Source organism: Chenopodium album, chromosome 22, assembly GCF_948465745.1.
Source record: "Chenopodium album chromosome 22, dcCheAlbu1.1, whole genome shotgun sequence".
Lineage (NCBI taxonomy): Eukaryota > Viridiplantae > Streptophyta > Magnoliopsida > Caryophyllales > Amaranthaceae > Chenopodium > Chenopodium album.
The window spans coordinates 28687768-28709975 of NC_137855.1; the positions used below are offsets into that span (position 1 = coordinate 28687768).

General features: G+C 34.4%; 1 protein-coding gene across 1 annotated transcript; it reads right to left on the reverse strand.

Moving 5' to 3' along the window:
• Positions 1-1337: 1337 nt before the first annotated feature.
• Positions 1338-3696, reverse strand: LOC145604977 (arabinosyltransferase RRA3-like). Its single transcript, XM_081660973.1, has 2 exons — positions 3246-3696; positions 1338-2763 (listed from the first exon to the last, which is right to left on the reverse strand). The coding sequence occupies exons 1-2, from the start codon at positions 3444-3446 to the stop codon at positions 1651-1653; spliced, it is 1314 nt and encodes a 437-aa protein (XP_081517099.1). The 5' UTR covers positions 3447-3696; the 3' UTR covers positions 1338-1650.
• Positions 3697-22208: the final 18512 nt, after the last annotated feature.

Sequence of the window (22208 nt, forward strand, 5' to 3'; positions counted from 1 at the left end):
GTTGAAGTAGCTGCACCTCCTTTTGCAAGTAGGTGTGTTTGATGTACTGTCTTTCTGCTTTGTTAACTTGACCATTTGAACTTCCTGCTGATTTCCCAGATTTGTTGCTGCGCCCAAATCAACTGAATATCACGTGCATTTACCTCCGTATTTGAACCAGAAAATTTTCTGAGTTTGTTAGAATATCGATTAAATCCATAGATGTTCGTGAAGTCCACTGTAGACATGCTAGTGCTTCCATTTGAAGTACTGAAGCTGCTTAACCAGAAGTTGCTCCACCCGCTGGCTTTGTACTGTTTAACTAAAGGGAATCTAAAAACCTTTCCATCCTTGCCTTTTGGTGTTTTTCTTCCAAAAGCCGATAACGAAATTGTTATGCTTTTTCCCCCTTGCATCTTTACAGAATAGTTCTGAAGAAACCTGGTGGATGCAGGATCCGCTTCAGGCAGATAAAGCCATAAAGGTACTGTGAAGGTCCTGGCTTGGGTGCATGGATCAACTCATGTTAACTAACCCTTTGATGTTCCGGTGAATAGATGTCATATCAAATCTTTTTCCCCTAAAACCTAGACTGTTTCTTGCTAACATAGACCCCCAGAATGTATTGATGTAGTACATGCACCATGGGCTAGTTAGACCATCCTGGCTCAGAAAAAGCTGAATGTAAAATAAGATCCATTATGCAAAAAGTTCTTATCAGTTTCCATGTAAATGACAATACTCCCGCTTCAAGTTTTCTTGGCAAATTTTGAAATCCTAATGTGTTGTAGATCCTCCTCTTGTCCACAATACTGACATAACAGAGGGCTCAGTTCCTCTTCTGCTGAGGTTAACCTTGTTGCAGACCTTTTTTTTTTTTTTGGGACTTGTTTTTATCAAGTGTTTAGGTTGGCAAAAAAAAAAAAAGAACATCACTGCGCTTATAATGGTGGGCATAGACGCGTAGTGATGATTCTCTGTTCTTACTACGAGATCACGTTTTAGTCCTCTTTTAACATATGATTTTACTATGAAATCTCACACGTATTCCTTGATTCTGGTTAAACTGAGATGACTCAGGAAAAGGAGAGATCCTTAGGACTAACAGCAAAGTTGAGAAATTTCGCAGCTTGATTCCCAATTTGGCTTTATAAGTGATAACTCTTTAACAATACTTGAAAATTGAAACTAATTTACTCGATGAAGTTACGGACATTTTCCTCAGGCATCAGAGAACAAACTGAGAGTTTATCATGTTAGCCTTTACACTGAAAGTTTTAATTGCAATTCATGACAAGGCAAGAACTGAAATTCTGGAAAAGCTTCAAAACAGGCATGTATGTTCAAGGGCCAGAGAGGATTTCCGAATTCACAATTAATAATATTGTAAGTTGACACGAGTATACAAACCTCCTATATCATCTTTTCAATAAGTTACACTCAAAATACAAGATGAACCAAAGTACTAATAGAAACAAAAATGAGTAAATCCTACAGAGAAACCGCTGAAAAACAAATCATGTAAAACAAAAAAGGGTGGCAAATCACTCTAAAAATTCTGTTAGACCACAAAATAGGCTGAAATAAACCCATATTCAGTATGTGCCATGTCCTCAGTGTAAACTAACAACAAATGCCGAATGTGAGCAAGATTATACATCTCTACTTCCATCACTGAGAACCGTCGGGAAAAGAATCCAAGGCATCTTGCTTACCATTGAAGTAATAATCGACGACAGCTCTCATTCTTGGAAGTTTGTCAGGATGGTAATTTATATGGATGATCACAGGTTTCAACTTCTTCAGGTTAGGGTCTTTTCTAACAGTCTTAAATAAAACTTTACTGTTCATGAAAGCATAGAAATCCAAAGTCCTCCGAGAAGCATGAAGCCCTTCATACCCTGGATGTGAAGGGTAAAAGAGCACCTCATTGAAAACTGCCTGGTCCCATGCTTTCTCCTTGGAAAGCCTGTCAGCAACGCGATCCAAAAGCTCAATGGAAGGAATAGTAGGCCTTATGTAAAAGAATCCAGAATTATAAACCCAAATTCTCATAGTATGTGCATATCGAGCCCATCCCATAGCAGGTTCATCAAAGACATCATTATACCCATAAGCAGTCGCGTTATTATGACCATCGGTCATTGACTCCACATCAGAATCACGATAAAGATGATCAAATGGATTTTTCAAGTAGACTATATCAACATCTGACAGAAGAATACTGTAACCAAGCTGCAAGAACTCCCTTAATATACGGAACTTCAATCCAGAGACGGCATGGTTACCACCTGACCTTCCAATTTCATCCACCCCATCATCCGGGTCTCTCTTATAGACAGCCACGCCATTGGCTTTGCAATAACTCTCAATCTCATCATCCAACGCCACAACCAAATAATTAAGTATACCGGCTTTCTTGACAGTCGACACCTGCACCTCTAACATCTCCTTCACATTAGCATTTGCCAACACAACCACAAGCTCTTTCCTAACAGCAACTTCTTCTAAGATCTTAGCCAATCTGGGGTTAACCGATTCATCTGGCACAACAGTCGGGTTCGTCCTTAAACTCTTGACAGTACCGAAAGGTCCAGCCTTAGGTTGTTCACCCAATGCCAGGAATTGCTTTTGAGCAGTATCTGTTCCCTGTTCAGCCAACCTCAGCTTCTCATTCAGCTCCCTCACTTGCTTCCTCAACTCTGCATTCTTCTCTGTCATCCTAACAATATCGGCCTTTAGTATATTAATCCGCTCACTCGATTCACAGTCCGACGAACTCTCCTGTTTCACACCAGAAAATCACACAATTTCAACAAACATCATCACCCCACTATTTGTTACACTCAAAGTAACAATCAAGCCAAACAACCACCAAAAGCCAGAATCCTGAATCATCAACTATATCAATACTATCACAAACACAATCACAAAAAAAAAATATATATATATATACATCCACAATATAGCAAAATATAATCAAAGGGAAATGAAAACGTACTTTTAACTTACAACAATCAAATAATCTCATGAAGTAGATGTTAACTAGTATAACTTGGTAAAGTTAATTTACGACTTAGGATCAAATCCCGTCTACATAATTGTCCTTTGTGTCTTGCCAAGAAACAATATTCCTCGAAAATACCAAACAATCCCCATTTATACGAAAAGGGGATCGACTAAATTATACGCCAACCAAAAATACAAATTTCCCAACAAAAATAAAATAAAATAAAATAAAATAAAGAGATTATAAGATGAATTACCTGAGAAATGGAATTAGAGAGAGTGGCAGCAGCAGAATAAGGATGGAAAAAACCATGAGGGTAAAAAAAGGCGAATACACAGCCCATTAATATTCCGATTGCAATAGCAACTACGATTCGAGATGATCGAAGCGAAAGAATGCTGCTGCTGTTGCTGCTGCTGCTGCTTCGCATCAAACCATCTCGACGACCCCCCATCATTTGGTGGATTTTGGTTTGATGATTGAATTTGAAATTTTGAATGAATCAAGATTTTGATTTTGGGAGAAAATTTGAGATCAATTGGTATGGTTTATAGTGGGGAATTTGCTAAATTTGAGGGAATTTGGGATTTGAAATGGGGTGAATTTGTTAGGAAGATGAAGATGAAGATGAGCTAGTGAGAGTGCAGGACATCTTCAGTGATGGGTGTGTTTATTACCGCTTTCATTCTTGTTGATGGCTAACTGGTACTACTGTACATAATTAATTTCAGGAAAGTTATTGGGGAGTAGGTACCCCAACCATTTGTTCTTTTCAAAAAAAAAAAAGGTACCCCAACCATTTAGACTTGGTTCATTTCACCTAAAAAAATAATACTCGTATTAATAAAAAAAAAAAAATAAATAAATAAATAAATAAAATTAGTTCAGTAAAAATTAGTAACTCTAAAGAAGAATTAAAATAGAGAATCAATAAAAATAATTCAAGTTATGTAAAAATAACTTAAGTTTAACAAAAATAATTTCAATTTAGTAAAATTAATTTCAGTTCAGCAAATATAAGGTGACGTGAACGAGACCATAGTCAATAAATATTACGAATAACTTCGCCAATGCAATACTTTGATCATTATAAGTTATAGACTGTATAAGTAGTGATGTGAATTCTATGAAGTAACCCCATTTAGTCATTTCTACGAAGTAGACATTCATTGATACTTTGATACTTATAAGTAGAGATGTCATTTCTATGGAGTAGACGTCCATTTAGTTAATAAATACTCTGCTAATGCAATACTTTAATAAAAGATGGTTCATCCATTTTGTCAATAAATATTAACTCCGCTAATGAAATACTTTGATAAATTCTAAAAGAAGGTTCATCCATTTTGTCAATAAATATTAACTCCGCTAATGAAATACTTTGATCATTATAACTTACTTTATAAGTAGAGATGTCAACTCTACAAAGAAGGTCCATCCATTTAGTCAATAAATATTAACTCTACTAATGAAATACTTTGATAATTATAACTTACTCTATAAGTAGAATTGTCAATTCTACGAAGTATCCCATTTATTCCATAAATATTAATTTTTGTAATGCAATACTTTGATACTTATAAGTAGAGCTGTAGAGATGTCATTTCTACGGAGTAGGCATCCATTTAGTTGATTTATAACTCTACTAATGCAATACTTTGATACTTAGGTCCATCCATTTAGTCAATAATTTTTAACTCCGCTAATGCAATACTTTGATCATTATAAGTAGAGATGTCAATTCAACTAAGCAGGTAATCCATCCATTTAGTCAATAAATATTAACTTAATACTTTGATAATTATAATTTGAGATGGCAATTCGGTTACTTAAGTTGGGTTGGTAAGGTCGGGATCAAGTCTATTTCAAAGTTAAATCATGCCCATAATAGTCGAAATCCGAATTGGGTCGGTCGGTTTAGTTATTGACAGCTCTAATTATGATTAGCTTATGTCTTGTTCTTTTTACCTTATTTTTGCTAAACTAGAACTATTTTTACTAAAAAAAAAAATTAGTTTTGCTAAACTTAAACAATTTTTACTAAACCAAAATTATTTTTTTACAGATTTGCTATTATATTTCTTCTTTACAATTACTAATTTTTACTAAAATGAACTAATTTTTTTTTATATCAAACTAAAATTATATTTGCTAAACTGGACTTTCTTTTTTTGAGGAAACTGGACTTATTTTTTTATTGAACTAAAATTATTTTAACTAATTTTTTTTTTGGGAGAATGTATAGTGAATGATTTAAAATATTTATAAGGGATTAATACTCCATCCAATCCTATGTTTATCTCATTTAGAATCTAAACATTAATCACAAGTTTTTTTTTTTTTAAAAAAAACCTAGTCAAGAAGTGTAGCATTATTTAATTTGTCTTATTGACTATTCATAGAATATCAAATACTTATAATTTTTTCCTCTAAAAAAATTATAATTTTTACTAGTATATACAAGTATTTATTTTAAAGATACTTCCTCCGTTTGATTTTAGTTGCAATATTTAGAAAATTACTATATTCTTGTTGTCACATTTGACCACACATCTTTATTGAATTATGTGATAGAGAAAATGTAATCATTTGGGATATTCTTTGATTCAACTAGTTTTATATTTTCACAATATCTAGTTTTTATATTTTCTCACCTATGTTAAATTAAATATACAATAAAGAGTTTAAATTTATGTATTGGCAATTGTGAAAATCAAAACTTAGCAACTAAAAGAGATATAAAGAAGCATTAACGGTTGAAAGTATTGTAGGATATTGTAGGTACTAATAGCGGAATAAACATGAATCACATTCATAAAGCACCTAGCCAAGGATCTCATGCATAACACATAAAGAAGTAAGAATTATACCTTTGAAGCGTGATTCCACTAGTGATCAAGCAAGAACAAGGGAGATAAAGAACCTCAAACGTGATTCCTCTACTTGGTCCACGGGCAAGGATTAAGACCTCCACTAATGCTAGTTAGTCGCGATAGAACTCTTCAATCGACCTTCTACGGAGAAGTATGAACAATGAACTAGTCACGAACCACCATGAAACACCACGAACGCCACTAGGGGTGGCCGACCATGGGTGTCAGGGGGAGAGAGGGGTGCCGTGAGTTTGAGAGGGGGATTAGGGTTTTGGGTGTTGGTTGCTTAGATTCACAATTCATTGTAAGTTAATTGTGACTTAATTAATCAACCCTAGGCATGACTCTTATTTATAGATCATATCTCTAAATAAGAGTCCATGTCAAAGCCCAACTCCTAATCCCAATCAAACTACACTAGCCCAATCATATTCATGATTAGTTAAATGCTCGTGATGGGCCTCTAACTTGCTTAACCCATTACCCCTGTGTGTGACCTTATAGGATCCATTCTAATGGGCTTTGGACCATTTGAGTAGTCCAAAGATCATCTCTCATAGTCTAGCAACAGAGGATGACGCCCCAAGAGAACGAACTTATTATCTCCATAATAGTGATCCTTGATATATTTAGTAATTGCACTTATCGAAGACACAATTCCTTCAATCTCCCACTTGTCTGAGACAAGTGCGCAATATTCAAATTCCTTAAGTCATTTTGTGTCGATTTGATAATATGATTGCATCTCATGTCGTAATCATATTAATCTACAAATCCCTTTCTTGAAAACTGAGTTAGAATTACAAAACAAATGATTACTATGTAACACATTTGAGCACGGCCATGCATTTTCTGAATTCTGCCTCTTCAAGGGGCCAAAATAAGACACATTCCTAATTAAATAGGTAGACTCTATCCAATCTTGTGGCAACCAAAGCTCCCACTCAACTTCAAGAATAACCAGGAAACATCCTTTATAATCTCTAGTTACGGGTAGACGCTTGAATGTACCACAATTATAACATACATTGAATGAGATTAATGTTCCACTCATGTCAAAGGAATCTACTAATATATCCAGAAGCTCTATACTTGAACTTCAATGTTGGTCTATAGTTCAATCATGCATCATTTATGATTGATCGGGCATCACTACGCTCCTATAGCCCATGAAACTACGCTATACAACACATACTAGTTCAATTTAAGAAATCATTTATGTCCAGTTTAATGATTCCGAAATAGGAACTTAAATAATATATGAATTTAGTTCACCAGTGGGGTTTCATTCAATAGGTCATTAACCTGGTGATCCCATCAATTCATAATTATTTTGGACATTTTATTTAATATTTGGAACCACAATTAAATAAGAGAAATATTAAATTTCTGATTAAACATAATACTGCAAATGAATGTATTACATATGTAACTAATCTTTCTCCAAAAACAAATACAACTTCTAATTACATCATTTGCTTCAATTCAGTTGCACTAGTATGCTTCTCATGCTTAGGCAATGGAAGGGGTTTATTAAGCGGATCAGCGATGTTCTCATCCGTATGAATTTTGCACATCTTGACATCTCCTCTGTCAATGATCTCTCAAATGTGGTGATACTTCCTCTATACATGTTTGGATTTGAAGTGTGACCTAGGCTCCTTTGATTGAGCAATGGCACCAATATTGTCACAGTACAACTCGATTCCCTTTTGAGCACTTGGTATGATGTCCAGCTCAGTCGGGAACTTCTTTATCCAAACTGCTTCCTTAGCTGCTTCAACGGCAGCCAAATACTCTGATTCTGTCGTAGAGTCTGCGACAGTGCTTTGCTTCGAACTCTTCCAGCTCACTGCTCCTCCATTCAGACAGAAAATGTATCCAGATTGTGATCTAAAGTCATCTATGTCTGTTTGGAAACTCGCATCCGTATAACCTTTGACAACCAACTCATCTTCGCCACCATACACTAGAAACATTCCCTTCGTCCTTCTCAAGTACTTAAGGATGTTCTTGGCAGCTGTCTAGTGTGCTTCGCCTGGATTTGCCTGAAACCTGCTGCACATGCTTAGAGCATATGCAACATCCGGCCTTGTACAAATCATGGCATACATAATCGATCCTACTGCAGAAGCATAAGGAATGATAGCCATACGTCTGATCTCATTTGGCATAACTGGGCACTGAGATTTACTGAGCATAATGCCATTGGACATGGGGAGAAAACCTCTCTTGGAGTTTGTCATCTTAAACCTATCAAGAACCTTATCAATATAAGTCTCTTGACTTAGTCCAATCATCCTTCGAGACCTGTCTCGATGGATCTTGATTCCCGAAATGTACTCGGCGTCACCCAAGTCTTTCATGGAAAAACAACTCTTCAACCATTCCTTGACTGACTCAAGCATTGGTATGTCATTTCCCATGAGTAGTATGTTATCTACATACAAGACTAAGAAAACCACGCTGCTCCCACTAGACTTCTTGTATACACAAGGTTCCTCTTCACTTTTGAGAAAATCAAACTGTTTGATTGCTTCATCAAAACGAAGATTCCAACTCCAGGATGCTTGCTTCAATCCATAAATGGAATTCTGAAGCTTGCATACCTTTCTAGGATTTCTTGATCTTCAAAACCCTCAGGTTGTGTCATATACACTTCCTTCGTCAAGAACCCATTCAAAAAGGCGGTTTTGACATCCATCTGCCAAATTTCGTAATCGAAAAATGTAGCAATCGCTAGAAGAATCAGAATGGACTTAAGCATTGCTACTGGGGAAAAGGTTTCATCATAGTTAATACCATGAATCTGTCTGTACCCTTTTGCAACCAGTATTGCTTTATAGATGTAGGAATTTCCATCCTTGTCTGTTTTAATCTTGTAGACCCATTTGCAACCAACGGGTTTTACCCCATCAGGTAAGTCTACTAGGGTCCACACTTTATTTTCAGACATCGATCCCATTTCGGATTTCATAGCCTCAAGCCATTTATTTGAGTTGGGGCTCACCAAAGCTTGCTTGTAGGTTGTGGGTTCCTCATTCTCCAATAGGAAGATTTCAGAATCCTCAGTTAACAGAACCTCAACAAACTATTTGTTTCTGATTCTAGTAGACCTACGTGGGGTAGGAGCAACAGTAGAAATTTTCTCTCCAACTTTTTGAAGATTTTCGCATGAATTAGATTCAAGTGGGACGATAGGAGTCTCGCTAGTTGAATTAGCTTGCTCCAACGCATGATTAATCGTCTCATGCACCCTCGCCTCTGATGTGGTGTTATCCACATCCATTTGTTGATCGCCTCGAATTTCTTCGAGAACCACTTTACTCCCACTTGGCTTTCTAGAGAGGAATTCCTTTTCTAGAAAGACACCATCACGAGCAACAAACACTTTGTTATCTTCGCGCGATTGTAGAAGTAATACCCTTTTGTTTCTTTGAGATAACCCACAAAGAAACATTTGGCTGATTTAGGGTGTAGTTTATCGCCTTATAAACATTTTACATAGGCTTCACATCCCCAAATCTTGAGAAAATACAACTTTGGAGCTCTTCCATTCCACATCTCATATGGAGTCTTTTCAACTACTTTGGATGGGCTTCTGTTTAGTATTCTTGCAGCTGCTCCTAACGCATATCCCCAGAACGATATGTGTAGATCAGTAAAGCTCATCATGGACCGAACCATATCTAGTAAGGTCCTATTCCTCCTTTTTGACACACCATTTAACTGAGATGTCCCCGGAGGGGTTAATTGTGAAAGTATTCCACAATTAATCAGATGTTCATCAAATTCTTGTGTCAAATATTCACCACCGCGATCAGATCACAACGCTTTAATTGTTTTCCCAAGTTGGTTTTGTACTTCATTTTGGAATTCTTTGAACTTTTCAAAGGCTTCCGACTTGTTCTTCATGAAGTAAATGTAACCATATTGTAGGCGTCGTTCAAAGTGCGCCTATGTAAAAGCATGTTGTGAATATGATTGGCACTCATAGGAAGTGGGAATTGACATTGTGATTAGGGACAACGATTAGGGACAAAGCAAAGTAAGGAGCCGCCAACAAGTTTTTAAGGAACTTGTAAACCATTTACGGATCATAAAAGGCAACCACGAATAAGGGACAACGATAGGCAACAATGATTGACCCGTGAAGGTTACACCCCATTCATAATCCATGAGATTACTAACTCCATATGGTTTGAAACCACGAAAGGAGGATCGAAGATGATGGTATGAAGTGAGTCATGGAGTCACATTCGCCCGTATTGGCCTCTACTCGATTCTTATTATGAAAAGTATTCTTACGATCTCAAAGGCATGCAAACAAAATATTCAATTTGCTCCAAACTATTATTATGCTAAATTGTTTGAATATTAATGCAAGATTCTAAAATATTGTGATCACTTGATTAAACAACAAGATTAAAAATAAAACTAAACCGGTTGTCCAAATTATCTTATTGGGTGTGATTTTTCAAATACATATTCCCTTTAAACATGCAATATGATAATCAATAAATAATAATAGAATAAACATTAGTATTGGAAGCAATTCAACAATAATAGCGTTAGTCAAATCAAATCATAATAAACCTAATCATGATACTAGCAATAAGAAATAAAAATAAGAGTAATTAAGTGATTAATTACTCACTTTTCGCATTTCCTTGAATTGCTACATCATGAATAAACTGTTAGTAACTTCAATAAATAATAAATCAAATGTAAATTAAATTAAATTAACGTAGAGTTCTTTGGTCTAAACCCTCAGTTAATTATACCTTTCACGCCTTGGTTTAAGTATAGAACTTCGGGTCAAGTATGGACTCCTTAGAGTGCTTAAGGAAGATATGATGGAAGAATATGGTGGCTAGAAATTAGGTTTAAGCAAGAGAGAGAGAAGAGAGAAGGTTTTTGGTGTATAAGAGAGGAAAAAAGAATGATTTGGTGATCAAGCTTGTTGATGATTGAAAAAGGGGTGATATGATCTCTATTTATAGGGAAAAAATAAGGTCGAAGGATCAAGAAAAGATCGAGTTCGAATCGGAATAAAACTCTTGCGATAGACAGCAGTTTTTGCGGTTTTTGTTCTTATCATATCTTTTGATCCAGAAATTGGAATACAATAAATGATATGTAGTTGGAAAGATGTTTAAGTATAATTTCTAACCCAATCAGAATCAGATTAAAATATTTTGTAGAAAAAAAGATATGGCCGAAATAGTGAGACGGTGTCAGTTTTGGATAGAGTTTTGTATTTCATTCATATCTTTTTCGTTATAGCTCGAAATTAATATTATAATATATCATTATAAAGATAATTTCAAGGGCTATCCAACCATATAATAGTTAGATAAAAAATAGGAGGCATGCAAATAATTTCTGACTATCATTGAACGTCTTTCAATTCAAATCGAATAACTAGAGGAGTTTTATTCCATTTTAAACTCTTCGATCTTATCCTTTCAAAAAGGATAATTAAGATCTTTTAGAAACTTATAGAAGCTTCCAATTAATCCTAATTGGTTTAGAAATGGGATTAAAACCTTTGGACCCTCCACATGATCATTAGGTCGTAGGTAAGGTGGGCTTAGGTTCGGTTTAGACCCAGTTCAGTATTTTGGCCATAATTTATTCGTTATAACTCGGATTTGGGCTTATGATATATCGTTGGAAAGCTCTTTTCATGCCCCATCCAACTATTCAATAACTGGAACCAAATTAAGTACCAAAATAAACTTCTCTAAACGTTTTTTATAAAAAGGACACGAAATGAATTATTTTGGGTTTAAAGGCATTAATAAAGGAAAATAAGTTATGGTTTGAGGAAATGGGCTAGTAATTGGGTTGTTTTACGAATTATATTGGATAGAACATGGATTTAAGCACTCCAAAGATTAAATACTCAACCCGACCAATAATGGCGGTGAAAGGTTGTTCATCATCGGGTTTGGTTTTGGGGAGACATTTTTAGGTGTCTACACATATCTACTTAAATCATAAGTAAAAGTAATGAAGTAATTATATCTACCCCTAGCTTTTAAACTCATTGGTCCACACACATCTTTATGTATGAGTCCCAATAGCACCAAAATAAGTTTAAAGGGAAGTTGTAAGTGGTAACTCCCAATAGCAAGTGCAGCAACTTTTGCTCCATTTCCTACTCGAAGCGTTACTTCCCCTGGTGCTAACTTCTTACTTTCTCTCAAGCCCTGCACGTCATTAATGATGTGAGCACCACAACCGGTATCGAATACCTAAGTGGAAGATGAAGTAAGATTAATTTTTACAACAAAAACATCAAGTAACTCCTTACCTTCTGTTTTCACTGGTGTATGATGGGGACACCCTAGTGTATGGATTTGCCAACCATAACAAAAGAAGCATTCGCATCCTCTCCTTTTTAGGAACTCCTCAGCATGGTTAAGTAAAATGTTGATCAATGTGACTGATGACCCCTCATCATTATGAGCAAGCCTTACTATATCAAAACCATCATGGAGCGAGAATAAGATAATATCATGCGCGGAGTCATCATCAAATGGTTTCCCAAGGACGTCCATCTGATTGAATAGATCAATTAGTTCATTGACATGGGCCCTTACTAACTGACCAGGCATGTGTTTCTTTGCCATTATCTTACAATGAATCTTGTAAGCCTCATACCTTATACTGTCAGCCCAGGAATAGTAAATCTGAGGGATCGAATTAACGATCTCTCTTACATTTGTATCATTGATGCTTCCACTACCTAATACCCCCATGCCTCCTCGATAGATGGCACGAAGACATTCACGCAAGTTGGTCAATTCATAATGCCTGAACCTTCTTTTCCAACAGTTTAGAATAGATTCTAATATGATATTCCTGATTTTCTCTGCATCCGAAACCATTTTCGCATGCCTTTCAGGATCTTGACCTTGAGCACACTTGCTCTCAATGGGTACATACAGATGAGCTTCAAGCTTTTGGCTTGTGAGAACATTTCTCAATTAGTCTTCCCATTCCCTAAAGTTTCTGAGATTTAGCCTTAAATTAAGTTTCATTGGTAAAACAGTGTTGTCGTATAGGTTATTCATCTACAAACAAAAACAAAAACGAGGCAAAATTCAATAATTATGTTTGATAAATTTAAAGTACCATAAGCGATTATTAAACTGGTAACTTTAAAGCATTTATTCAATTTTAAATGATCCCTATTGAATACTCCCTCTATCCTAGTTTACTTGCAACATTTTGACTGGACACGCTTGTCAATGCACATGTTTGACTGTTGATATATTTTATTATATATATTATATAAGTTATATAAGTTTATATTATGAAACTATACATTAAAATAGACCCAACAACATCTTACATGATTGCATTGACTTTCATATAATAGTTAAAAAAGACGGTCAAAGGGAGATGTGTGAATAGTGCAAAAAGTCAAATCGTTGCGAGTAATTTGGGACGGAGAGAGTATAATGATTCCAAGAACCTTTATTTGTGCAATAATTGACCGGACTAAGGCCCTACCATCAAGTATTGCATTTTCAAGGTGAGTAAACTGATTACAACTCTTTGTAATTCTTGGTTCAATAATTATCCATCACATGTTTAATTATTACCCTTAGCTTCAAGGTTCTAAACTCTTTAGGTAACCTTGTTGAGTGTAACCAATTAAAATTGTAAAACATGATTTACCCCCACTTCCCTAAGATATAATATGACACTCAGCTGAGGCTTGACCCATTATAAAAGATCGAAGGTTTCATCGGGTTTTTAATTGGAAAAGCTGCCTCAATATTACCGGGACCTATGTTGTGATTATTTAGTGAACTCTAGCGCATCATCAAGCAACATAAATAAAATCTAACATGCATAATCTACAAATGCATAAATAAAACATGACATAATATGGCCCCTTAATCCTAAGAAAAACTAATACAGCAAAAAAGCTCCCACTTGAACCTTCATGGATCTCATCCATCTTGCTCCTTTAATTTGGGCCTTCACTCCATTGGCTTCTTAGATCAACTGCAACCTATAATACTATTCTATTCTATCTACTACTTAAATAAAATAAAATAAATTACAAAAATACTTAGCGGTACGTAGACCTTATTTAGATTACAAAAATACATCACGATGCGCAGATCGTATTTAGAATCTATGAGCCATACTAGTCTATATATAGCAATAAACAATATCATATATTATAAAAATGCCATATAATAAATCACTCATCATGCTTTCCTAAACTATAACATCGAATGATCACAATTAAGGAAACATGGCTCCTAAATATCTCACATTTTAATTAATTACTGTAATTAGATAATATCATATATTATTCATGAACAATCATAAAATATCATATATTTTAATTTAGGTATGGGATAGAATCAAATCTTATTTTAATTTTGGAAAATAAATCATATTTATTTTCCATGATTGTCCTAACTAATTTAGGAGATTCTATCCTAATTACTACCCAATCACAATATTTTAAATCAATTAATATCCTAATATAATTATGGGATAATCACATTATTTAATCAATTATGATCCAAATAGAATCTTTTGCTCCATAATTATCCAAACTTAACAAAATTAACAACTTTAACTTTGGTAATTATCTTTTCAACAAAACTTATCTTTTAAAATTTGAAAATTGATTTTATCCAAAATAAATTATTTTTTGAAATAATGCGTCAACCACCGTGGTTTGCCCAGCCGAAGCCAGCCACGGTGGTCGTACACCTTGCGGTGTCGCTACACAGCAGCGATGCAAGGGCAGCGGCAGCAGCACACGCAACACTTGCGCAGCACTGCTGTCGTTGCTCCTGCTGTCCGAGTCCCTGCCCAGCCCCGCCCTCCCTCCTGGACAACCTGGTGCGGAAGTCGCCGTGGCAGTGCCTCCTTTTTTTTTATTGATTTTAATTAAAACAAAACACTTTCGTTAAAATTAAATTAACTTAATGTGGTCCTTTTAATTTTAAAATCAAATCATATTCAATCTTGAAATTAGGGTTCTTCATGAAATTAATCCCCAATTTAATTTAACACTTAAATTAAATAATTTGATCGTGAAAATTCATAATTTAACATGAAATCAAATAGATTAAAATCACTAATTATACAGTAAACGAATTAAATCAAAACACAAAACACAAATTTCATAAATTAGGGTTTAGGGTTTTGAAATTTTCGAATTAGGGTTTGGGTATGTCGAATTTTTCGAATTAATTAGGGCATATCTCTGATCAATCCAAGGCTAATTCGGAGCAAATTAAACAGCTTTAATGATTCTATGTTGTTAAATCACATTTAAAATAATAATTGACCCATAATTAAATTATTCTCCCTCCTAATTGAGTCAAAATTTGTGGATTATCAAAGAATTATTACTCAATATATGTAATTGCAAGAGGCTAATTGATACCACTGTAGGAGATTATAGGTACTAATAGCGGAATAAACATGAATAACATTCATAAAGCACGTAACCAAGGATCTCATGCATAACACAGAAAGAAGTAAGAATTATACCTTTGAAGCGTGATTCCACTAGTGATCGAGCAAGAATAAGGGAGACAAAGAACCTCAAACGTGATTCCGCTACTTGGTCCACATGCACGGATTAACACCTCCATTAATGCGAGTTAGTTGCGATAGAACTCTTCAATCGACCTTCTACGGAGAAGTATGAACAATGAACTAGTCACGAACCACCACGAAACACCACGAACGCCACTAGGGGTGGCCGACTGTGGGTGTGAGGGGGAGAGAGGGGTGCCGTAAATTTGAGAGGGGGTTTAGGGTTTTGGGTGTTGGTTGCTTAGATTCACAATTCACTGTAAGTTAATTGTGACTTAATTAATCAACCCTAGACATGACTCTTATTTATAGATCATCTCTCTAAATAAGAGTCCATGTCAAAACCCAACTCCTAATCCCAATCAAATTACACTAGCCCAATCATATTCATGATTAGTTAAATGCTCATGAGGCCCATTAATGGGCCTCTAACTTACTTAACCCATTATCCTTGTGTGTGACCTTATATGATCCATTCTAATGGGCTTTGGACCATTTGAGTAGTCCAAAGATCATCTCTCATAGTCTAGCAACAGAGGATGATGCCTTAAGAGAACGAATTTATTATCTCCATAATAGTGATCCTTGATATATATCGTAATTTTACTTATCGAAGACACAATTCCTTCAAGTATGCATTAGTAAATGTGTAAATGTGTCAAAGAGAAATAATAAAAATTTAAAGGAGAGAATAGTTTGATATTGTAGATTTTAATTTTTTTTTTAATAAAAAAGTACGTGTTTTGATGAATTAAATTAAAATTTGAAAAAAATGTACAAAGTGTCAATTGTAGTAGCCTATTCCTATGAACAATCAAATAGAAAACATACAACATAGATATTAAGGTTTTTATTGAATTAGAATTTGCCAAACGAAAATAAAAATGTGTGAAAGAAATTAGGGACTATTACTTATTTTGTTGTAAAAAATAAAGTAAATTTCTCTTTACAAAATGTATGATAACTTGTCCATATTTTTTTAACCAAGGAGTAAAAATTAAGTTGATATTTTGGACAATTTATAAATTTTAAATAAAATTATTAAACTTAGCTTGTTTCTAATAAACATAATAATAATAATAGTAATAGTAGTAGTAGTAGTAGTAGTAGTAGTAGTAGGGGAAAATCTACATAATTTTTTTTCTTAGTATACTTCATACAAAACACTCTATCTCAAAGTATTGAGATATTTTTTTAAATTAATTAATTATATATATACATGTATATATATATTATATGTATTTATATACATGTATATATATATATATATATATATATATATATATATATATATATATATATATATATATATATATATATATATATATATATATATATATATATGTATGTATGTATGTATGTATATATATGTATATAAATAAATAAATAAATATATATATATATATATATATATATATATATATATATATATGTACAGATGTACATATATATATAATATTTAATTATTTTTCTCAACTAGTGGACACAATTTTATTATTTTTAGATTCTCTCCTCTCTAATTTAGCTTCTACCAACTTCACTATCTCCATATTTTAATACTTTCTCCAATTTCTAGTAAAACTCCGCGCATGGAGAAATGGAGCAAGTATTTAAAAACGGAGGGAGTATATATCAATTACTTTAAACAAAAATTGGATGAAATTAACATGTATCATATCTGGACTGTTCTTAGTACATGTTATAGATAAATGGATGAATAGACATATTCTCAAATAATTATAAATTTGTGTAAGAGAAAAATTTTATTACATATGTAAAGTATTTAAAATATATGAATTAATTTAAAATGTATGAAAGAAACAAAATGGTAAATTGAAAAGTAAATCCGAAAAGTGAATTATATATTTATTTCCAAATTAGATATGGCCAAAATAAAGAAGAATTTTTAAACACGTGTCATTCTTGATTATTTATTTAGTGTATTACAAATCATAGATTATGCTTTTATAAAGATTATAAAAATAATAATGATAATAATAATAATAATTAAAAAAAAACTTTGAAAATATGATATGATATTAACTCAACATCAATTAAAGTTATGAAATTTATTTATATATGTTTGTAATCAAACGTAGTCAAAATTATAATAAGAACGATGTTGTTGACACCGAAATTTTGCTGATTATTAGGTGTTAGATATATGTAAATAAGGAGATAGTATCGAAAAATATAAGATCTCGTAGAATATACGATTATTATCTTGTAAACTACTCTATGACTCTCTATATAAAGAGTTCGTCGTTTTTCAGGTTTAATGAGGCTCAGATGGAATAAGTCACAAAGACCCCATCTCCTCCCTACTACCAAACATTGTAGGTACATAGTATGGAATAAGCCGACAAGGCTCCATACTATAAACAAATATCAGACCCTAGCCTGGAGAGAGGAATCAAGATCTACGAGAGTTGTAATCCACAAACTATATATCAATAAAAATAATTGTTCCCGTATATTTTTCTGCCTCTTTAATTATACATTTGTAGGTTTGCATTTTTATGGTTATACAAATTGGCACGCTCCGTGGGACAATTTTCGCTCTTTATCTCTGCTCTCCAAGTTTCAAAACTCGTAGATTTAATGGGGGCATACCAAATTTGCTGTCAAATTCTACAAAAAAATTCGAGACCAAGTTGCATCCGATGTCAAATCTCCACAACAGGTCCCGAGGGGTAGGATTCCACAATTTGGCTACCTCATCTCCTTCGCTTTAGCTACATTCTTGTACGCTCTGGTAACAAATTTTCCATAGAGCCCTACAATCCTCATCGATTTGGTAGACAATTTGGGTTTTGTCAAGATGTTCCCGGTATGCTTACGCGCGCCGTGGATGATCGTCAGTCTGCAAGCTATTATGAAGCTCTTCGGTATTGGGACTTGATTTTATTTTGTGGCAGTCAATCCCGGGTGTTGACTCCTTGCCTTTCGTTGAATTGGCGTGACCTTACAACTCGAAAATTTTGGGTTTGGTGGTCTAAAGTGACAATTAATGACCTTAGGGACAAGATTGACGTCCTTTGCTCAAGTACCGAAGCAGATCCCAACAAGTCTAGGAAGAGCCAAGAACATGCTAGCGACACTAATGAGGTGATCAAAATTGGGGAAGTTGGCTCAGCAAGGAGGCTCAGATGGAATAAGTCACAAAGACCCCATCTCCTCCCTACTACCAAACATTGTAGGTACATAGTATGGAATAAGCAGACAAGGCCCCGTACTATAAACAAATATCTGACCCTAGCCTGGAGAGAGGAATCAATAGATCTGTGAGAGTTGTAATCCACAAACTATATATCAATAAAAATAATTGTTCCCGTATATTTTTCTGCCTCTTTAATTATATATTGCGGGTTTGAATTTTTATGGTTATACAGATGTAAAATGTCCAAATGATACAACTATCTTTAAACAAATGAAGTATATAAAAATATATACAACAACTATCAAAGGCGATAAAACCATCTGTATGTTGGAACTATAAGATTTGTTTCAATATAAATTTTTAGAATTGATATTCTGTAATAGTGTCTATCTATGTATTATACTAAAACTCTAAAACATGGTATACTAGCTTCAAAACTAACACATATCCAAGTATTAGTTTAGATTTATCATGATTTACATATATAGAGAGAGAGCAAAAGAAATATTTTACTATCTGTAATATTATCACACTACAGATGAAATGAGAAAATGGGTGAATTTGCAAATGCATTTCACCGTGTATTTATAGTAGAAACATGCTACTACTACTAGCTATACATAAGTCATACATAGGTTACTAGGTTTGGAAAATATTGCCTATGGATTTAATGGTGATGACCAAAAGACCAATAATTGTGTGGCATTCACACAAGTTACTTCATAACACTCCCCCTTGAATACCCACACAAAACTGAGTAAATGTTGTCTAATTAAAATCTAGCTAGGGAAAAGAAAAACAATATTCTATTATATGTTGTAGTGTACTGCCTCATTAAAAACCTTGTCAAGAAAAACCCATTGGGATAAAACCTGATCGAAGGGAAAAAGAGTGTAGTGCATGTAATACTCCCCCTGATTTTAATGTAACTTATGAAGATGACGCATTCCAATCTTGTGAACCAACCACTCAAAAATCTTTGAAGGTAAGGACTTTGTAAACAAGTCTGCGAGATTATCACATGATTGGATCTGTTGGACATTTATCTTTCCTTCCTTTTGTAAATCGTGTGTAAAAAAAAATTTGGTGATAGATGTTTAGTCCTATCACCTTTGATGTACCCGTCGGTCACTTGCGTGATGCATGCAGTATTGTCTTCGTAAATGATGGTTGGATTTCCTGTTACTCCTCTCATTCCACATACTTCTTGGATATTACCAATCATTGACCTTAGCCACACACATTCACGTCCTGCTTCATAGAGAGCAATCAACTTAACATGATTTGATGATGTTGCCGTCAAGGTTTGCTTTGTTGATTTCCAAGAAATTGCAGTTCCCCATAGGTGAACAAATATCCAATTTGTGACTTGGCATTTTGTGGGTCTGATAGGTATCCAACATCTGCATATCCGATGAGGGTGGCATCTTTCCTTTATTGATAAAACAAACCAAGATTTTTCATTCCTCGTAGATATCGTAGCAAGTGTCTTACTCCTTTCCAGTGTCTTTTCGTTGGTGCATTACTATACCTGGCTAACAAATTCAATGTCGGGTAGTATTGTTAGCTAGGTACATTAACGCGCCAATTGCACTTAGATATGGTACTTTAGGACCAAGAACTTCCTCGTTTTATTGTCGAGGTCTAAATGGATCATTTTTCATGATCAAAAATCGAACAATCATCGGGGTGTTCATTGGGGTCGCTTTGTCCATGAAAATACGTTTTAACACTCTTTCAGTGTAGTTAGACTGGTGGACAAGAATTCCATTATTTAAGTGTTCAATTTGCAATCCAAGACAAAATTTAGTTTGTCCAAGGTCTTTCATCTCAAATTCTTTCATCAAGTATTTTGCAGTTCTTTCAAGTACTTTGGAGTTCCAATGATATTCAAGTCATCAACATAAACTGCAATAATTGCAAATCTTGATTGTGATCTCTTAATGAAAACACAAGGACTGATTTGATTGTTCTTGAACCCTTCTTTCATAAGGTATTCACTAAGACAATTATACCACATCCTTCCAGACTGTTTCAATCCATATTGTGACCTTTTTAATTTTATGGAAAGTAAATGTCTAGGCTTTTGGTTTTCTGGTAATTTTAGTCCATCAGGGACTTTCATATAAATGTCTGTATTGAGTGATCCATATTAATATGCGGCCACTACATCCATCAATCGCATCTTTAATCCTTCTGAGACTGACAAGCTTACCAGAAATCTTAACGTAGTTGCATCAACCACGGGAGAATATGTCTCCTCATAATCAATCCCTGGAATTTGGTAAAAACCTTGGGCTACAAGTCTTGCCTTGTATCTAACGATTTCATTTTTCTCATTTCGTTTTCTCACAAATATCCACTTGTACCTAACTAGCTTTACACCTTCTGGTGTAAGGGTTTTTTTCCAAATACTTCTTGCTTTTCGAGTGACTTTAACTCTGTCTACATTGCCTCTTTCCATTTTGGCCAACCATGCCTGCAACGACATTCTTCCACTATTCTTGGTTCACTATCGTTTCCGTCAGATGCCATTTCAATTGCAATGGAATATGCAAATATTTCATTTATGATAACATCATTTCTATTCCAATAATTCCTGGTAGAAACAAAATTTATTAAAGTTTCATTGTTATCGATGCCATGGTCATCTTGTTCATTCCCTTTCGAATTATCATCTTTTTCTTTATTCTCATCTGTATTTTGTCTTTTCTGATCTTTCATAAGGCGAATATTGTTAATCTCATCAGATCTTATAAGTTTTCTTGGTTTAGAGTCATTTGAACCAAGTGGTCTTCCACGCTTTTGGCGTGCTAGAGATTCATTTTCAATGATCTTACCACCAGATGGAATTTGATTCGTGCAAGGGCATTTTCAGCTGGTATATGTGATTTTGTCACTTTCTTTGTATCTATAAATGCATCAGGCAGCTGATTTGCAATGCTTTGTAAATGAACAATTTTTTGAACTTCTTGTTCACACATATTTGTTGGTGGATCAAACATTGACAATTGTGTTGCATTCTAAATGATTTCTATTTCTTTCTTTCGTGGGTCCACTTTCTCTCCCCCTAAGGCTGAAAACACTGTCTCATTGAAATGACAGTCGAAAAATCTAGCCGAAAATAAATCACCGGTCATTGGTTCAAGATATTTAATTATGGAGGGTGATTCAAACCTAACATAAATTCCCAGCCTTCTTTGTGGACCCATCTTTGTTCGTTGGGGTGGAGAAATAGGAACATACACCGCACAACCAAAGATTTTTAAATGTGAGGCATTAGGTTCTCAACCAAAAACTAATTGTAGTGGTGAGAACTTATGATAAGCATTTGGTCTCAATCTAATTAGAGTTGCCGCATGTAATATGGCATGACCCCAAGCAGATGAAGACAATTTTGATTTCATCAATAATGGCCTTGCAATCAATTGTAGTTTCTTAATTAATGACTCAGCGAGTCCATTTTGTGTATGAACATGAGCTAGTGGATGTTCTACAACAATTCCAATTGACATACAATAATCATTAAAAGTTTGGGATGTAAATTCCCCAGCATTGTCAAGCCTTATTCTTTTTATTGTATGGTCTGGAAATTGTG